This window comes from Artemia sp. Qi Xiang Cuo, chromosome 9 (genome assembly GCF_049724085.1).
Source record: "Artemia sp. Qi Xiang Cuo chromosome 9, ASM4972408v1, whole genome shotgun sequence".
In the NCBI taxonomy this organism is placed as follows: Eukaryota; Metazoa; Arthropoda; class Branchiopoda; order Anostraca; family Artemiidae; genus Artemia; species Artemia sp. Qi Xiang Cuo.
In genome coordinates this window covers 61,874,514-61,895,964 of record NC_142802.1, presented here as the reverse complement: position 1 = coordinate 61,895,964, position 21,451 = coordinate 61,874,514, and the positions used below count along the sequence as shown (strand labels likewise).

Here is a 21,451-nt window from a genome sequence, read left to right as displayed (position 1 = left end):
TTGCTTACTTACTTTACTTAATTTCGGCGGAAACCAGACAATTAACTGTCCTGCCCGGCACCAAAGGATCTTGGGATGACTTCAGACAACCACGTGGACCTGTCATCTACAGCTTCTCTGGCGATCTTCAGCCAGTCTTTTTCCCATCTCTGACTGTGTCTCTTGAATCCTCCCCATGGTTCCAGGTTCTCCTTGAATTTTTGCCACAGGTTCTTCTTTCGTCCTCCTGATTTACGTTTCCAGGAGGGGGCTGGTTCGCAGACAAGGACGTCTCGACATATCGTGCCTTCGGGACGGCGCAATGTGTGGCAGAGGAGCTTTAGGCGACGTCTTTTAATGATAAGCGATAGCTCTTCTGATTGGCCACAGCGACTCCTTACTTCACTATTGGAAATCCTGTCCCATCTCTTAATGCGGAGGATCTAACAAAGGCAGCAGTCGTTGAACACGTCCAAAGTTTTTGCATCTTCAGTCTTGATCAGCCATGTCTGGCAAGCATACAGTAGTACTGCTTGAACAGTTGCACCATAGATTCTGACTTTTGTTTTGGTTGAGATCTCCCGTCTGGTCCATAGTGATTTTTTCAGACTAGTAAAGACTGGCCAGGCTTTTGCTATGCGGGCAGAGATAACTCTTTCAGCTCCGCCATCTGGTGTTATGATAGAGCCAAGATACTTGAATTCCTCAACGCTTTCTATTGGCTCACCGTCGAGGGTAACTTGGCGAGGAGCAGGTCGGTTGAGAGCCAATACTTTAGTCTTTGCACCGCTGATGGCCAGTCCAATGCGCTTTGAGACCTCATAGGTATCGTCGATCATGCCTTGTAAGCTGTCGGCGGTAGTTTCCAGCTCAGCAACGTCGTCTGCGAAGTCCAGATCTGTCAGGGGCTGGAGGAAACCAGATATCTGTCCAAAGACTATTCCACTGTGGTTTCTCATTGCATTGTTCATGATGCAGTCTATCGCGTAGTTGAATAATATTGGCAAAATGTGGTATCCCTGCTTTACCCCAAACTCCACTGGAAACTTAGGAGTGTCATTGCCGGAAACACAGACGCAAGCCTCAGTGTCCTTATACGCACTTCGGAGTATCTCAATGATCTCCTGTGGCGCACCGTCTTCAGCCATAATTCTCCATAGCTCCTCTCTGATGAGAGAGTCAAAGGCAGCTGCAAAGTCAATAAAGGCGATGAGAAGGGGTAGATGAAACCTACTGTACTGCTGAAGGATGAGACAAATCGTCAATATCTGTTCTGGACAGCCTCTGCCTGGTCTGAAGCCTGCTTGTTCAGGACGGGTTAACTTGTCACGTGTGTCTTTGAATCGATTAAAAAGAATGACGAAGAAGATCTTCATGGCATGGTTAATCAGGGAGATACCTCTATAGTTTCCGCAAATGGCCTTATCTCCTTTTTTGTATAGCGGAACGAGGACGGATACTTTCCAGTCTTTTGGGAAGGTCTTCGTCGTCCATACTTGGACAAACAGGTTGGTTAGGCGGCATAGTAGAGTTGGTGAGGACTTGAACATTTCAGAAGGGATCCCATCCTCTCCTGGAGTCTTATTGTTTTTCATGCACTTCAGCGCTTTTTGTACGTCCGCAATGCTTGGCGGATCAAGGTTTACTGCGTAGTGCTCTCTAGCAGCACTCGAGAAGGCAGGTAGATCGCACGGGGGTTTGACAGGGTTCAGTAGCTCAGAAAAATGCTCTCACCAGCGTTCCCTGCGTCCTTCTTCTGTTCAGATGAGTTCTCCGGACTTATCTTTCAGTGTGTCAACCGTTACAGGAGCTTTTTCTGTCGCTTCTTTCAGTAGTTTGAACATTTTCCTGCTGTTGTGGCTCCTGGACGCTTGTTCCAACTCATTCGCCATATCTGACCAGTACTGTTCTCTGTCCCGTTTCAGTGACTGTTTAACTGCTTTGCGGGCTACTTTTAAGGGTTCTTTTGCACCTCCCACGAGGGGTCGCTTCTTCTCAACTAGTTCCATGGTGTGGTCTGAGATCCAGGCTCGCTGTTTTCGTTTTGTGTGGCCAAGCACCTCCTCCGCTACGTCCTGTGTCGCAATTTTCATCTGCACCCATTCTTCATCGACGAGTGAGAGACGATTCAAGGCTTGGAACCGGTCGCGTAGCTTTAAATCGAAGTCGGCTTTGATTTCTGGGCATCTTAGTTTCGAAAAATCGAAGCGCTTCCCTGCCTTCTGTCGCTTATGCCTACTAAGGCAGTGACGGACTTTGCAAGTGAGGAGATAGTGGTCGGATCCATTTAAAGATCCTGTGTCTGCTCCTCTGTATACCCGGGCATCTGTGCAGGAGCTCCTCTATCTTCTGCTGACTAAGATGTGGTCGATCTGGGCTGTTGTTACGCCGTCGTTCGAACGCCATGTAACGAGGTGGAGCCTCTTGTGCTCAAAGAGAGTGTTTGTGACGCATAGGTTGTTGTATCTGGCTAGCTTTAAGAGCCTTTCTCCATTGATGCATCTGTCACCAACGGTGTGGCGGCCAATAACTGCTGCTGTGGCAGGGTCTACTCTGCCAAGCCGGGCGTTCCAGTCTCCGGCTACAAAGAGCATGTCACGCCTTGGTGTCTTGTCGATGATTCTTTGTAGGTCATAATAAAAGACATCTTTGACCGCGTCACTACTGTCCCTTATCGGAGCGTACACGGCGATTATGGTTATGTGGCTAATGTGGCCTCTCAGTCTGATCATGGCGATCCTTGGTAAATAGTTGGGAAAAATACGATGAATATGTTATATTCGAATTTTTGGAAATGGAAAATTAACTATTTTAAAATTAAAATCGTCTGTTTTATTATATATTTAAAAAATTATTGTACTATTAGGTGCAACATTAATATCTAAATCTAGAAAATGGTCATAATTGTCGTTCCCATTGCTGGATTCCAGCTTTAACTCAGGTGGATATATTAAACTTAAAACCTCTAAAAAAATTTGAACAATTTATCACCAGAAGGTCATCTAAATATCTTTTATTATTTGAGAGCAAACACTTTATGTTACTTGGATTCTTTTTATCCATCATATAATCATATTCTAAATAATTTAAAAACAGGTCCGCTATAACTGGACTGGCATTACCCCCCATAGGAAATAATCCAGGACAAAATTATAATTCAAGGGTTCATGCCCACCCATAGTACAATTTCAATATACAGCAACTGAGTGATTTACTGTATTAGTTGTATTTTTGTTTTTTTTTTATATATTTATTGTTTGGTTTATTTGTTGATTCATTTGTTGTTTTCTGTTGTGTTTTTTTTTTTTTTTTTTTTTGCTCCATCATTATTTTTGTCAATTTGATGGGTATTCAATAAATTCAATTCAATAATTAATAACAAAATATACAATTTTCTCCAGCCCAATTAATACAGTACCATCATGTGTTATTATTATTATTATTATCATTATTAGGAGGGGTATACTCACTATCAGTGGGTAAAGTACCATCACATTTTAAGTAAATATTTTTGTCTGGTAACAGTTTAAGTTCATAAGGTAACTGACAATTCCCAGTAAGAATTTCAAAGGAGCCAAGGATTTGGCTTGACATTGGCCTGATATCAAGGCGAACCAAAAATGTTGATTTTGCCTTATTTTGTAAGCTTGAATCAAGGATTTGCATTGTTACTTGCTTGTTTTAAGCTGTGGCCTAAGCTTGCAGGAAGGCAAAGTTGGGTTGTTTATAAGCTTTATTGAAGCTTTTAACCTAATTTTGAGTTGCTTATACACAGGGGCGGCGTTGGGGGGGGGGGGCAGTTGCCCCCACCCCCAATAATGTAAAGAAAAATTATTATACATCCCATGTCCTTTGACTATCTGGATATGGACCCCTCTTCCCCCCTAATAAAAATGCTGGAGATTCACCCCTGCTTATACAAGCTTATTGCAATCGTATTTACCTTTTCAAGACAGCATGAATCAAACTTAATGCAAGGAAGTTTTCTAGCTGGGTATGAAGCTTAATACCCATTCCTTAGGTCTCATCTGTATTGTATTCCCATTTCTGAAATTACCACTTTTGTAGTGTAAAGTGGTAATTATGGTGCAAGATTAATTTTCTTAACTACCTATAATACCAACAAAAGAGTTAAAAGGCAAATAAGCTCACAACAAGCTTTCAAAAGCAAGCCCAAGCAGAACAGGCTTTCTTCAAGACTGCTAGTTCTGAACAAGTTTGCAAAACCAAGCAATAGAAAGGCAAATCTTTTATCCAAGCTTAAATCAAACATGCAACTTTGAAAATATACTTAACTGCAATATCTCACACATGCCAAAGACTATTAAGTGGAAAATTCCATGAAATATAAAGGGGGATGCTGCATTAAATCAAAAGACACTAAGTTGCAAAAAGGGTAGGCTATATTAGCACACTTAAAATATTCTGTTAACCTTTAACTCTTTCCTGTTACTAATTATAGTCCTGTTCCTACTTTTAACTGGGACAAGTCAAGATTGACTGTTCTCTCTCAATTTTTAACATGTTAGTACAATAGTTTACTATTGGGCTATGCTGTCTGGCAGCATCTTTTATATCTTCAGCAATATTATCCCTGGCATCCTGTTCATATCTCTATAATTAATATTTTAATCCTTTCTCTACAGTCCTCATATTTCTTTTATTTTCATTTGTATAGCATGCTTCTTCTACAAGCTCCTCCTCTTCTCTCCTAAACTTGAGGCATTTTCACTAATATTCCTAGAAGTGTTTATAAATTTCATCCTTAAGACATCATTTGTCAATTCATTGAATATTTTTTTTTTAATTTTCCACCCATCTTCTACCATGTCCAATTTTAGACTCTCTAGTTTAATATTCAACTGTTCCTGGAAAGTTTCTCTTGAATTCTTATTCTGGAATTAACCAATGTCCTTGCTCCCTGGAAGGTAGTTACCCTTCCTAAATTTCAGCTTTAAACTACTAAAGCTTAAGCTTTAAACTACTAAACTACTTCAGCTCTAAACTACCATAGAAACTACTAGATGGTAATCATTACTTTTAACATCAATAATAACACTCCTATATACCCTAATATCCTGCATCAATCCTGTTAGTCTTCAGTTTACAATAGCATAGTCAATAAGGCTGACTGTCTTACCATCATACAACATCCCTCTGAACATGCCCTGAAAGTTTCAAATTAATATCCTTAGCTGTTCTAGAGATATTGCAGATGCACCATTTTGACAACCTGGATTATATTTGCCTTGACATAGGGTTGTTTTAAAAACCTGTTTCAAGTAAATAAGGCAAAGATTTGGCTTGTTTAGAGCTACTTACTTGATTTTAGCTAGTTTTTACAGCTTATTTGCCTTTCATTTTAATCTTGACCCAAGTTTGATAAAATAAAGTTTGTTGGTTAAGTGGTGTAATTTAATCCCCAATTTCACACTGATTTATTATAAAATGCACCCACGGCTGCGTCATTCAAGCCCAGACTGGACAAGGAATGGAATGACAAGCCATGGAAATATGAGTTGGACTGTCCGTCCCACTCAACTACCAACTGATGCCAACTTCATCATAATGAGTGTCTTGCTAGGAGGCTGATGCCGCTTTGGGCTTAAATTGCATCTCTCCTGCAGACCTCTCTTATGGCATGTCACTGAACCCTAACACAATGACAAAATTTTGCCATCATTGACCTGGAGCACAACAAATCATGTATGGACCTTAATTGCTCTGAAGTGCAAATTAAGGTAATTAATTAAGGTAATGGTTGTTATCATGACAATTGTATCCCAGCCTCCATGATGATGCCAAATAGCCTATAACTCTAGGCTATTTATAAATGTTGATGATTCTGTTGGTTTGCATTAATTTTTTGTGCTCAATGGGGTTGATTCATTGTACAAAAAGGTATCAGTTTAGGATATCTATAATCAAGAACATTATAAATTCTGAGAACCACTTAAAAAATTCTAAAATACTTGCTTATATCATTCCTTAAGGTGCACCAATTAACTTTACACCCCCTCCTAATGGTCAAATATTTACATGGAATTATATAAATGCAATATATAAAACTAAAAGAAAACACTAAAACAATGAAATTTTTACTTTAGGACATGCGGGATGTTTCTATTAATCAGTTTATCCTGTCTATCACCAACAATCACTTTTTAAAACCAGTTCAAATAATATTTTGGTAAATCATACACTTAATTATAGACAAAGATAAATTCAAGACTGAGAAATAACCAGTTTAACACAGGAGCTATGAAAAAAAGACTAGATTGTAATAGAAGCAATAGAATAATATATTATTAGGGCTATATGGGACCCAGGGTCAAAGCTAAGGTTTAAAGGGGGGATAAAAAGAATGTGCTGACAAAATTGTCCAGTGTGCTGATGAAAGTGAACACATGAGCTAAATAAAGACACCAAAGACACCTAAACTAAAAGGCATTGGCACTGCATGCTGACATCTTGGAACTTTGGGCAGGGGGCATTCTCTCCGCTTAGCTACATCCCTGATAAGACCATCAGGGAGGGGGTGCATTGTCAGAGTAGCAACAGTTACATTGAAAAGAAGCATAAAAAAGTAATCTGATGAAGGGTAAATTTTAGACAAGCTACTTTCTGTTGTCTTGGAAAGGGGCTAGGTTAGGAAAATAAAACTTTCAGGGATGGTTCTACAGACTAAAGTATGTGGGACTCCACCCTTTGACTATTGGAAAAAATCAGTTTATAAGCTTATATAGAATGGTACTATCCAATCTCCTTATAATTAATAACATTTTAGTCATCTAGTTGGAAAATTTAGCATATCTGTATAGGAAAAATCTAAATTTGCCAACTAGTTGACTAATAACTTCTCCCCAGTGAAAATTAATTTTTCTAACTAGTTGACTAATGACTTCTCCCCAGCAATACTTAAATTTGCCAACTAGTTGACAATAAATGTTGCCCCAGCAAAACTTTTGTTTTCCAACTAGTTGACTAATAACTTCTCCCCAGCAAAACTTAATTTTTCCAACTAGTTGACTAATAACTTCTCCCCAACAAAACTTAATTTTGCCAACTAGCTGGAAAGGAACATTTGTCCCAGAAAACAATTCATTTTTCAACTAGTTGACTAATAACAGTTAGAATTTATTCTGAATAGCATAACAAATGTTAATAATAGCCTATAGGGTTTTTTTCAAATTTAATTATCAGTATTGTTAAGGGATACCATCTGAAGGCTAATTTGACAGTGTATATATATATACAAATCTTTTAATTAACAAACCAACCAACCAGTATTTTAAGCCTAGGATTCCAGCTGGACACAGGAAAACATATTAAGAAAGCAATTCCTACTCCATAATATGCAGAATAATCCAAGTTGACACATTTTGCAGGGGGAGAGCCTTTATCTTCATTTCCTTCCTTGTTTTTCAAGTTTTTCTAAGAAATTCAAGAATTTTCTAGAACCTATATATTCACAGTATATATACCCCACCCCCCTAATGTGCAAATATATATCTAGAATTGAATCCTCAATCTAAATATGACATCCATTTGCATCACAACTGACATTTACTCCCATATTAGCCACGTGGTGGATGTCCCTATTGTTACTATTGTGTTACAACTTCCGTCTCTCTCCCTCTTAATAAGAGATATATTTTGAGTTATATATTGGGCTTTGAAGCCAGGGAGTTTTTGTTTTAATTCCCAGGATAATTAGTCTTATACCTGGTCCCAAAAGTGAGAATGAATTTGGCAAAGCTGGGAGGGTTATTCCTTCTGTCTGTTTAAAGAAAACAAATGCATTTTTGAAGTTTTGTTCATTTCCATCTTGCATTTAATGAACATACATTGTGTAAGTTCCTTCATTTATCTGTCTGTTTCTTTTCTAGAGGAATGTTTTTGTCTCATTTTTAGAATTTTTAATTAATTTTTCCAACTAGTTGACTAATAACTTCTCCCCAGCAAAACTTAATTTTTCCAACTAGTTGACTTATAATTTCTCCCCAGCAAACTTAATTTTTCTAACTAGTTGACTAATAACTTCTCCCCAGCAAAACTTTATTTTGCCAACTAGTTGACTAATAACATCTCCCTAGCAATACTTAATTTTGCCAACTAGCTGGAAACAAACATTGTCCCAGAAAACAATTAATTTTCCAACTAGTTGACTAGTAACTTCTCCCTTGAAATACTTAATTTTCCCAACTAGATTACTAATACCTTCTCCACAGCAATACTTAATTTTGCCAACTAGCGTGAAACAAACATTGCCCCAGAAAACAATTTATTTTCCAACTAGTTGACTAGCAACTTTTCCCCAGCAATACTTTCTTTATTCAACTAGCTAGAAACAAACTTACCCTATAAAGACTTTAGTTAGCCATCTATTTGGCAAGTAACTTTTCCTCAGAATAACTTCTTAGCTAACAACATGACATAAAGAGAAAACAAAAAACATACTATTCCTGGTCCAACAAAAATATGTATATATATATATATATATAGGCTATATATATATATATATATATATATATATATGTATATATATATATGTATATATATATATATATATATATATATATATATATATATATATATATATATATATATGTATATATATATATATATATATATATATATATATATATATATATATATATATATATATATATATATATATATATATATATATATATATATATATATATATATGTATATATATATATATATATATATATATATATATATATATATATATATATATATATATATATATATATATATATGTATATATATATTTCAGTTTGTTTGATTTACCTTAGCTGTAGTGCATTTGTTAAAAGCACATACTGCCAATTTTGATGGACCAGGAATAGTATGTTTTTTGTTTTCTCTTTATGTCATGTTGTTAGCTATGAAGTACACAAAAGGTATTTTTCAGCTTAACAACTTCAATCAATCCTAAGCTGTATTTCTCTTGAAGTCTGCGCAGATGACTGACCTATTGCAGAGCTCCAATAAGTGGTTTTTCTTGCAGCATAGAGTACCATAGCATTCATCAGTCAGCAGTGTTAGGAAAATGCCAAGCAGCAGTGGACTAAGTGGACTATTCAAATCCAAGAAAACGTTGAAAGGTTTAAGTAAATACTTGTAAGCATAACATTATTCAACAACAAAGACTGTTCATATGTTCCTTAATAATTTTTCTTTAAATCACCCTATAAAATACATTTCTGAAAGGGTACTAGCCTTGGTCTACATGCATGTATATCTTTAAAATATAATACATGAAACTCTTTTAATATTTTAAGAAACCTTGGATTAGTTTTCTGTAAAACCAAGCTAATCTTTAAGGATGAATGGACGAGATTTCCAACTCTCACCTTTCAGAAGTTTTGAATTAAGCGCTTCTTTTTTTTATCCAACAGAGATCTGCCCCTTTCCCAGCAGAGAAAAATTTAGCAGACCAGCAGACAACGTAGGTAAGTAGAATCAAGAAAAACAACTTCAGTTATCAGACATACAAAAGAAAAATGATAACTTTCTCCAAAGTAGTTTGTGCGTGGGTTTGCTGAGACAAGAGAAACACAGCTCTAATATACAAGGTTTCAAAGATGTGACATAACATTTCCTAAATTTAGAAAAAATATGGTTAATTAAAACTTTGATATGGTTTCAAATTTTAGGCTACTCAAATAACAGGAATTGCATTTTCAAAACTAAAACCAGGGAAAATGAAACTGAAAATTAAGGTATAATGTTGTATTATCAACATTACTTGGTCAAGTAGGGTAAAAAACCAGCATCTAATTGAGCAAAATTATGTAAAACTAAAACCCTTGCATCTTGTTACCAAAGAGGAATTGAGAAGGATTGGGTATATTAATGAATAGCTAAAGGTCTAAGCTATGCATCAATATGGTTATTATTCAGATTATTTAAGATCAACTACTTTAAACTTTTAGTTTATTGATTTACCTTCAGGGACCTCTTTTTGGAAATACCAATTATCCTATTTTGATGTAGCCTATATATCCTTTTAGTGTTTCAGTTTTATTCTTATAGTGACAGAAAGCTGATTTTCTTCTGATTCTAGAAATGTAACTTTTATTGCTTGATATTTATTCTATAAATCACAAATACTTAAATATAATTTTTCTTTTCAATTGCTTTTCAAAACAGAGACCACATTTTCAATTTATCCTGACAAATCATTGGTGAAAATTTGACCAAGAAGGCAGGTTCTTGTTACTGCCCTCACATTGCTTCATGTTGTAGTAAAAAGGGGTGGTCCAAAAACCCATTGCTATTTTTCCAGAATGCCAACTTCTAAGGATTGGAAATCAGAAGAGGGTTAATACAGTAGCTTGGCAATACCTCCTGGAGTATAGTTTTGGCCCTGGATTCATTAATAAAGTTCTATTTTCCTAACCTAACCCCTTTCTAAGATAGTAAAACAATTAGCCTAGGCTGTAATGGGCTAGGCCTATTTGAAAAAAAAAAAATCATAGAAACAATCTGATGGTTTATTTTTGATATCTGTTTTTTACCCTATTAAATGCACTTGTTCATCCCAGCTATTGAAATAAGCCTTTTAACCTTCAAGGGTATACACTGTCATACCTTCATTATTTTTGCTTAATTTGATATTTTCAACTCTTCTAAAATTTCTATTAGCAAGAATCTTTAGAGAGCACTAAACTGATGATACTTCTAGTTGTTTAATATTGATTAGCCGTCCCCTCTTGTCTGATGACCTCAGGACGTACGTTTCCCATTGAGTAGTCGAGTTGATTTGAGGTCACCTCCTATGTTTCCAACTTCTAATCACGAGGAGAATTTTCAAAATTGAACTGTCTGATTTGTCAATGTTGACAAATATATTTTATAATTTCACGATGCACTGAGGCTTCTTATGCCGAAATAGCATATGCAAACCTCCAAATATAGACCTATTCGATTGACAATCAGGAGACTCAGAATAAGAATCTGGTAGTCAAATTCAATATCTATTAATAACCTGGTTGCAGGTTTTGATTTCTAATCATAGTCCAACGATCATATTCTTGTTAGGATTGTCAGATTCACAACCGTATTTCTATTCGAGTATAGACTTATTTAATTGGTAAAATTTTACTTTAGCTACTTTTGGCTATCCTAGAAGGGGGTTAGGTTAGGAAATTTAAACTTTCAGTATGATTCTAAAGGCTAAATTATGTCCTGGGAATGTATTTTGAAGTATATACCTCCGCACTTTCTCCCTCTAGAGGGTGAAAGTGCCAAATATAGACCAAATATAGTGAAACTTCCAAATATAGACCTATTCGATTGACAATCAGGAGACTTAGAATAAGAATCTGGTAGTCAAATTCAATATTTATTAATAACCTGGTTGCAGGTTTTGATTTCTAATCATAATCCAACAATTATATTCTTGTTAGGATTGTCAGATCCACAACCGTATTTCTATTCGAGTATAAACTTATTTAATTGGTAAAATTTTACTTTAGCTACTTTTGGCTATCTTAGAAAGGGGTTAGGTTAGGAAATTTAAACTTTCAGTATGAGTCTACAGGCTAAAGTATGTCCTGGGAAAGTATTTTGAAGTATATACCTCCGCACTTTCTCCTTCTAGAGGGTTCTGAAATTTGTCTATATGACAGGTACCTATTGAAATTTTGACAAAACAAATTTTACCTTAAATTTTTAGTTATCAGTTTCTTTTTCTCTGGCCTTAGTTCTGAAAATTAAATTCTGTTAATTGAGTAGAATTTTCAGCCCTATCAACGTTTCTTTCAAAATTTAGGAAGTGTATTTGCATATCCGTGGGTTCCCGCATATGCGATATTCTTTTCTGCAAAATATCGTATTAAAAAATCGCAAACGAAATTCGCATATTAACGCGATAATTATAATAGGGGGTCACACTACACAATTTAAAGGCGGTTTTCGTGACTTGGAAAATCGATCTGGATTTTCAATTTTTAAACATGTTAAAGTATTTGTCAAATGGATATAATTTTAGAAAAATACATTGGCACAAATGAAAAGGGCCAGTTCCTTTTTCAAACTACAGGTAGGCCTAAGCTAGAAAGCTTATAATTTTTATCTACAGAATGTTAATATGCAGTTGGGCCTTGAACTTTAGTTAACCTTAGTTGAACTACAATCATCTTCATGTATTTTCTCCTATGTGGCCACTCCTTGAACTCTGCTTTAATTGACTTTCTGTATTTGCTATCGTATGACAGAGTTAATGTGAGGTCATGTTTGAAGAATATTATTAACTTTGCAAAGGTAAATGCCTTAGGCTATGGTAAATAGTGAAAAGAAGGGGAAAGATGCACCTCAGATAAAAAAAAAGTTGCTAAAATTTTTGTTTAGCTACTTTTTCCTATCTTGGCAAGGGGCTAGGTTAGGAAAAGGAAATTTTCAGGGATTGATCTACAGACTTAAGTATACCCTTGGAAGGTAGGCTATTTTAAGGAACTTGCCTCTGCCCCTTCTCCCTCTTGATGTTAGCCTACTGACCTTTGATGATCTTTAAAAATCTTTGCTTTATAATAGTAAATATAAAATTCTAGTTTAGCTACTTTTTGCTATATTGGAAAGGGGTTAGGCTGGAAAAATGTTACAGTAATGATTCCAGGGCAGAAAATATGCTCTGGGAAGGTATTACCAAGCTTCCATGTTAGCCCACTTCTGATTTCTAAGTCTTAGAAATTTGTCCAATTGACAGGTAGGGTATGACTACTTGAACTATTGAAATTTTTTGGCAAAATAACATTTTACCTTAATTTTCAGTTATCAGTTTCTTTTTCTCTTAGTTCTGAAAATTCAATTCCTGTTATTTGAGTAGAATTTTAAGCCAAATAACTAGGTTTTTTTTCTAAATTTAGGAGATGTATTTGCAGATTTTTGAAACCTCATAAATTGGGATGAACAAAGTTGTGAAGCTGAAAACAGTTTTCTTGTACTTCATTTAAGCAGAAGATCTGTTTTGCAAGGTTTCACTCTCATGACGAAAAGATTTTTAAACATCATCAAAGGTCACTGCCCTCTAGAGGGAGAAGGAGTAGAGATAGGTACTTCAAAATACCATCCCGGAACATACTTTAGTCTGCAGACCTATCCCTAAAAGTTTAATTTTCCTAACCTGACCCCTTTCCAAGATAGTAAAAGTAGTTAAACTAGAATTTTACCAAAAGTGAAACCTTGTAAAATTGTTCTTGTGCTTAAATAAAGTAAATAAAGTAGTGTTATTTCCAAGAGAAATTTAAGTGTGTTAAGTAAAAGTATGTTAGTATTAAGGAAAAAAGTTGATGCTTCGAAGAGAAAATCTGTTAGTGTTAAATAAAAGTTTGGTAGTATTAAGGAAGAATGTTGTTACTTTGAAGAGAAGATTTTTTAGTGTTAAGCAAAACTTGCTACTTCTGACATAATAGTTGTTATCACAATCCAAAAATGTTACTTCTAAGAAAAATTTGGTATCTTTGACAGAAAACTTTCTAGTTCAAACAGAAAACATGTTATCATTGACGAAAAATATTATTTCTAAGAGAAATTTGGGTGTGTTAAGTAAAAGTATGTTAGTATTAGAGAAGAATATTGTTACATCGAAGAGACAAATTGTTAGTGTTAATGAAAACTTGGTACTTCTAACAGAAAACTTGTTATCATAGCGAAAAATTGTTGCTTCTAAGGAAAATTGTGTATGTTTGACAGAAAGTGTATTACTTCTACCGATAAGTTGTCACCATAAAGAAAAAACGCTACTTCTAAGAAAGTGTCTGTGATTAAGGGGAGAGTGGTGATGGCAAAGGGGTGTCTTAGAGTAGTTATAGTGCTGCACTGTGGGCTGAATTGCTTGCGAAAGCCCGAATGAATGACTAGAAAATAAAATTTTAGCGAGAAGTGTTTGAAAAGTGTTATGGGGAGATGGGGGTAATGAGAGGGGATGTTTTAGAGTAGCTATAGTGTAATATTGTGAGGTGAAATGCTTAAAGTATCTAACACTAGTAAATAAAAAGGGGGGCTTGTCTGTTTTCAAAGTGGGGGGGGGGGTGTCGTGTGGAGAACTGGTGCTAGTATGAAAACAGTGTCGTAGCGCCATTCCACTCTGGTCCATAAGTATACTTTATTACCGGTTTGGACTTCTACTCTTCTCGCACAAGGATGCTCTGACGTTAGACGGTTGCTGTAGAAACTCAGCGATAATTTCCCTATTATTACTACCTTTAAATTATTTCGAGCCAGACAGTTTTTAGCCTCTTTTATCACCTAGCCGAAGCCCAGATTCCGTCCCAGGAATAAGTAGACACAGACCCGCACTGCGCGTAGTATGGCCGGATTCCGTCCCCCAAAAAGAGTAGACTCAGACCAAACTCCCCCACAGCGCACGGGGTGGATGGTAGCAAGAATTTCTTGAAATAGAATTTCCCTTCCTTTGCATGTTTTGATATTTTAGTAAAAATGTACCTGGGGCTAATAGAAACCGCTCGGGCGGGGGGGGGACTGGACACTTCCTCGGAGGCGACCAGGGAACAGGTTGGTACCTTAGTGGAGGGAGGCAGAATAACCATAAATGTACGCCTGAAAACTAGCGCTTTGCTTAACGATAAAAAATAAAAACAGTGTTGCGATGGTGACGGAGAAAAGGGTTCCCCTCTCCGGAATCCTCTCCCTTTCGTCTTTCCTTAAATTTGGCATGTTATTCTTTTTCATTTTAAAGGTACAGTAACGCCTAAAACTACGTCTATTATCAATGCACCCACTGAAAATGATGGCTACTAGATGGGAGCTGGAAATATTGTTAGGATAATGTGAAATATCCATGAATTTATCTTAATGAAAAAGGGGTATTTCCTTAAAAGCTCTTAATATGTCTTAAATTCCACCTAATATCACTCCCCCTCCCCTACCCTCCGGGCTTGCATGCTAGAAGCCCTGGTTTTTTATAATAGATGGTTCTTTTGCCTATATTACAATATGACATTTTTCATCTTTATTTTTTGTCTTGTTTTTTAGCTGTCTTTTTCATGTTTTATTACTTATCAATTTGTTTTCATTTACAGTATCAGTGTTTTTAAGATTCATTGTTTGGGACGAGTAAGACACGCATTTCCCCTTTATTAATATCTTGAAAGCAAATACCCCCCCCCCCCGGAGTGTCTCAAATTTGGCAGTAAACACATCGTTCTAACGACTGCCAAAATATGGGAAATCTCACTAAAATTAGGTCACCCATGGGATGGGAGAGGGGGTGGTGTCACATGGGTGAAATGCCATGGCAGTGTCTTGTGTTTTGTGGGTCATTAGGATTGGCTTGGGTTGAATCAAGCGATTTAAAACCATAATTTTTATTAGAAAATGCCTTAAGAAATTTATGTTTGGGTTTGAGGGGAGGGGGGGTCATGTAGTGTCATTGTGGCTTGAACTACAGCTTAAAAGTTAAGGTGTGGACATTAAAGAAATTTTGGAAGATATGAAAATCTAACAGGTAGCAGTTCTTAATATGATTTAAATTCCATCTAATATCACTCCCCCCTCCCCTACTCCCCAGAGTTGCAGGCTAGAAGCCCCCTTCCTCCATTTTCTATAATAGATGGTTCTTTTTTTGCGTATATGATAATATGGTATTTTCATCTTTTATTTTTTGTCGTGTTTTTTTAGCTTTATTTTTTATGTTTTATTGCTCATCAATTTTTTTTTATTTTCATTGTCTGTGATTTTAAGATTTATTGTTTGGGACGAGTCAGACTCGCATTTCCCCTTTATTGATATCTTCAAAGCAAATACCCCCTGGAGTCTATCAAATTTGCCAGTAAACGCGCTGTTCTTACGACTGGAAAAAAAATGGGAAATCTCACTAATATCAAGTCACCCATGGGGTGGGGGAGGGGGTGGTGTCACAAGGGTGAAATGTTCTGGTATTCTGGAGTATTTTGTGGGGCATTAGGATTGGCTTGGGTTGAATCACGGGATTCAGAACCATGATTTTTATTAGGAAATGGCTGAAAGATTTCTTGGGGGATGTAGCGATGTCGTGGGGGGCCCTCCCCCAGTCTCTGGGGGATTTTAGGCTAGAAGCCCCCGTTTTCGATAATATATGGTTCTCTTTTGTGAATATGATAATATGACATTTTTATCTTTTATTTTTTGTCGTATCTGTGAATTTTGTCTAGTTACAACGTGGGGGAGTTTTGCTAGCTGGGGCTCTGTCTGGAAAGGTATCGTAGAGGATTTCAGCCCTCTGGGAATTTTGCCTAGAAAAAGATCGCAGGGGGGGGGGCTCTTGCTAGCTGGGGGTTTGTCTGGAAAAACATCGCAGGGTATTTCAGTCACCTGGGAATTTTGTCTAGAAACAACGCGGGAGTTCAACCACCTTTGGAGACATGTTTTTGTCTAGAAAAGCATTGCAGGAGAGTTTTTCTAGCTAGGAATTTTGTCTGGAAAAACATCGCAGGGGATTTCAACCCCCTGGGGGTGCGTCTAGACAAGATTTTGCCAAGTAACAACGCAGGGGAGTTCTCTATGGCTTTTAATATAAAAGCTTTGCAGGGGACTTCAGCCATCTGGGAAATTTTTTCTAGACATGATTTTGCGTAGAAAAAACACAGGGGATTTCAACCACCTGCAAATTTTGTCGAGTAACAGCGTGGGGGAGTTCAACCTCCTGGGAACGTGTCTAGACATGATTTTGCCTAGAAACACAATTTTGCCTAGTAACAGGGAAGAGGTGTGTCCTTGAAATCTTGGGTAGACATGCCGAATCTTGCCTGCACCTGCATAATCTTGCCTGGACATGCCTAATCTCGCCTGGACATGCCAAATCTTGCCTGGGTGGAAATTTTGCCTAGAAACAGGTGCAAGGGGGTAGAAGCTTATCATTAAAACTTGTGCATTACACGGACCACATTCCAAGTAGTTGAAACACGTGGGAATTTTACCTAAAACTGTGATACATGGTCGTGCCAAATCTTGCCTGGGCGGGAATATTGCCTAGAAACAGGTGTGTCGCGTGACGTCAGAAGGCATGACTTTGAATTCTATGGGAAAAGGGATAGGGATGACTTTAATACTCCATGTTAATTTCCTTAGGGATGACTTTGAAAGCAGTGAGGCCCTATTACTGCCCTCCGATCTATTTTGACTCTTAAAAAATGAGCAAGAGCTTTCTATTTCCAGTCATATGAGTCCTCTCCCAAGTTTATACGAGCATTCCTTCCATAAGAACTATATATGCCCCTAGAGCATTACTCATAACGCCTGCGTCTGGGCCCTGGTGGGTTCCGTCGACAAAGAAATTTTACTTCTCTGACCTTTGAACTATTTTTAATGAAATGGCTATTACAAAAATTTTGTCGGATGGGCTTGGGGAAAAACGGGTGTGTGGAGGGGGGGGGGGCGGCGGCTCAGTTGCCCACGGATATCTTTTGACTCTTAAAACATGAACTTGAACTTTCAATTTCTAATCATGTGACGCCCCTCTGAAGTTTATACGAGCATCCCTTTCATAAGAACCATATACGCCTCCAGGACAACACTTACAAACCCTATACCCCGGGCCCTGGGGGGAGTTTTTCTTATCTAATTTTTGAACGATTTGCAAAAAACTGGCTATCTTAAAATTTGTAGCGTGTGGGTTTGGGAAAAAAGGGCATGAGGGGGGGGGGATAGTTGCCCTTCAATCTCTTGACTCTTAAAAACTGAACTAGAACTTTCAATTTCCAATCAAACGAGCCCTCTATGAAGTTTATACGAGCGTCCCTTTCATAAGAACCATGCATGCCCTTAGGGCATAACTTAGAACGCCTTTCTCTGGGCCCGGGGGGGTTGTATTGACACCGGGTTTTTTCTTATCCGACCTTTGAACTTTTAACAAAATGTCTATCTAAAAATTTTCATCAGATGGTTTTGGAAAAAAGGGCGGGGGGGGAAGATTGCTCTCAGATCTCATTCAACTATTAGGAAGGGAATTCGAACCTTCAATTTCCAATCAAATGAGCCCTCCCTAAAGCGTGAGTAAGTGTATCTTTCATAAAGTTAATCATTGTCCCATGACAAATAAAACACCACTTGTTCCCGGGCCCTGGAGATTCGTGATGACACCTGAGTTTTTGTTATCTGACTTTTGAGCAATTTTTAACTTAATGGCTATCTCAAAATTTTTATTGGATACATTTGGGGGAAAAGGGGCGTCGGGGGGCTTGTTGCCCTCCAATCGCTTTTGACTCTAAAAAACTTACCTATAACTTTCAATTTCCAATCAAAAGAGCCCTCTCTGAAGTTTATATGAACATTTCTTCCATAAAAAACCATATATGTTCCCAGGGCATAACTTATAACCCTTGCCCCTGAAGACTGTGGGGGGAGTGCCCGGCTCAAATATATAATTTCCAAAACTTTCAACTAGGTTGAACAAAATGGCCATATCAAAATTTTGATTGAATATGTTTGGGGAAATGGTGGGCGTGGGAAGGGGTGTCAGTTGCTTTAGAATCAATTCAACTATTAAAAAAGGAACTAGTCATTTAAATTTCCAATCGAATGATTCCTTTCTGAAGTTTCTACGACAAAGCTGTCTATACAAAACCTTAAATGCCCCCAGGGCATAACTTACAACCCTAGCCCTGAGGGTTGTGGGGGGTTGTCATCCTCAAAGACCGAATTTCCAGAACTTAAAACTGCACTGAATAAAATGGTTGCATCAAAATTTTAAATAGATGTGTTTGGGGAAAAGGTGGTCGTGAGAGGGGGGCTAGCTGCCCTCCAATCGCTTCCGACTATTAAAAACGGCAGTAGCTCTTTGAATTTCCCACCGAATGATCCTTTTCTGAAGTTTCTATGACAAGGCCTTCTATAAAAACCCTATATGCCCCCAGGGCATAACTTACAACCCTTGCCCTGAAGGCTGTGGTGAAGTGTCCTCCTCAAAAACATAATTCCTATGTGAAAATCAATTACGCTGAACAAAATGGCTATCTTAAAATTTTCATTGGATGTGTTTCGGGAAATGGTGGGCGTGGAAGGGGTGTTAGTTGCCTTCCAATGACTTTCGACTATTAAAAAGGGCACAAGCCACTCTAATTACCAAACTAATGAGCCCTTTTCGAAGTTTCTTGGACAACTTCTTCCATACGAAGTGCCCTACCCTCAAGGGAAAAAAATAAATAATACATTGTGCCAACATCGCTCTTACATGTTCCCCGGGCATAACTAAAAACCCTTGCCCTAAGGGTTGTGGGGGAGTATCCTCCTCAAAATATATTTTCTATCTGGAAATCAAACAAAATGGCTGTCTCAGATGTGTTTGGGGGAATGATGGGTGTGGGGGGGGGGGCTAGTTGTCCTCAAATCACTTTTGACCCTTAAAAGGGCACTGGAACTCTCGACTTCCATACGAATGAGCCCCCTTCGAAGTTTTTACGACGACCTCTTGTATATGAAGTGCCTCTGGGAAAAAAATAAATAAACAAATAAATAAATAATAATAATAAAACATTGGAGCCGTATGGCCTTTACTATAGGCAACGCTAACCACGGTTAAACCACGGTTAGATCTACAAGTACTCTGCAATTTTTTCTAGAAGTAAGGTTAAATCTACAAGAACTCTGCCTTCATTTTTCTGCCAAAAAAGTCGCTGGACCTCTATTTGTAGAAATGTAGATTAAAATTATACAAAAAAAATCGGACAGAAGTATAGGAGGCTTTGAAAAAATCATGATATCATGAAACTTTCGAGTGGGGTTCGAGCAAACGACGCCTCCCCAATTGCCTGATTATGGAGTTTATAGGTCTTTTTTCGTTTTAATGTGTTTGAAGATCACGGTTAGATCTACAAGTGCTCTGCAATTGTTTACATAGACTTAAATGAAAGATTTTAAGATTTTGTTAGGAGCCTTCATTTTTCTGCCAAAAAAGGTCGCTGGAGCTCTATTTGCAGAAATGTAGATGAAAATTATACAAAAAAAAGGAAAAAAAAAATATAGGATGCCGTGAAATAATCATAGTATCATGAGTTTCGAGTGGGGTTAGAGCAAACCACCCCACTAGAACTCTCGATTTCCAATCGAATGAGGCCCCTTTGAAGTTTATACAACAACCCCTTCTATATGAAGTGCCTCTGGGGAAAAAATAAACAAATAAATAAATAATAATAAAAAAACATTTGAGTCGTATTGCCTTTAATATAGGCAACGCTATAGCGTTGCCTCTGATTATTTATAATTTATTATGTTTTTTCCCAGAGGCACTTCATATGCAAGGGGTCGTCGTAGAAACTTCAAATGGGGCCCATTCGATTGAAAATTGGGAGTTCTAGTGCCATTTTTAAGGGTCAAAAGTGATTGGAGGGCAGTTAGCCGCCCCACGCCCATCATTCTTCCAAACACATCCAATCAAAATTTTGAGATGACCATTTTGTTCAGCGTAATTGATTTACAGATAGAAAATATATTTTTGAGGAAGACACTCCCCCACAACCCTCAGGACAAGGGTTTTAAGTTATGCCCGGGGGCCATACAAGAACGATGTTGGCAACTAGTCCCCCCACGCTCTTTTTTCCCCAAACTCATCCGCTACAAATTTTGAGATATCCAGCTTTTTGGAAATTGTTCAAAAGTTATATAACAAACACTCCCGCCAGGGTCCGGGGGATAGGCGTTGTAAGTGTTGTCCTGGGGGCGTAGATGGTTCTTATGAAAGGGATGCCCGTAAAAACTTCAGAGGGGGCTCATTTTATTTGAAATTTAAATTTCTAGTTCAGTTTTTAAGTGTCAAAAGATATCCGAGGGCAACTAGCCCCCCCCCCCCCGTCACACCCTTTTTTCCCCAAGCCCATCCAATAAATTTTATAATAGCCATTTCATTAAAAAATAGTTCAAAGGTCAGATAAGAAAAATTCCTGTGTCGACGGATCCCACCAGGGCCCGGAGGTAGGCGTTATGAGTAATGCTCTAGGGGCATATATAGTTCTTATGGAAGGGATGCTCGTATAAACTTCGGAGAGGGCTCATTTGATTGGAAATCGAAATTTCTTGTTCACTTTTTAAGAGTCAAAAAAGATCTGAGGGCAACTAGCCCCCCCCCCCCCTCCTCCACGCCCTAATTGCATCAGATAAAAATTTTTAGTTAGACATTTTGTTAAAAATAGTTCAAAGTTCTGATAAAAAAAACTCCGGTGTCGACACAGCCCCCAAGGGCCCGAGGATAGGCGTTGTAAGTTATGCCCTGGGGGCATATATGGTTGTTATGGAAAGAATGCTCGTATAAACTTCCTAGAGGGCTCATTTGATTGGAAATTGAAAGTGGTAATTCACATTTTAGTTGTCAAAAGTGATTGGAGGGCAGCTAACATCCCCCCACACTCCATTTATTTTTTCCCCAGAGGCACTTGATATAGAAGGGTTCGTTGTATAAACTTCAAAGGGGCCTCATTCGATTGGAAATCGAGAGTTCTAGTCCCCTTTT

General features: G+C 37.5%; 1 protein-coding gene across 1 annotated transcript in view; it reads right to left on the bottom strand.

Moving 5' to 3' along the window:
- LOC148948909 (O-glucosyltransferase rumi homolog) overlaps nt 1-10,807 on the bottom strand; it is a 242,818-nt gene extending 232,011 nt beyond the window's left edge. The window contains exon 1 of the mRNA XM_089094136.1: nt 10,603-10,807. Within this exon, the coding sequence (XP_088950262.1) occupies nt 10,603-10,608 (6 nt within the window). The 5' untranslated portion in view covers nt 10,609-10,807. The remainder of the gene's footprint in view (nt 1-10,602) is intronic.
- Between the last annotated feature and the right edge of the window lie 10,644 nt (nt 10,808-21,451).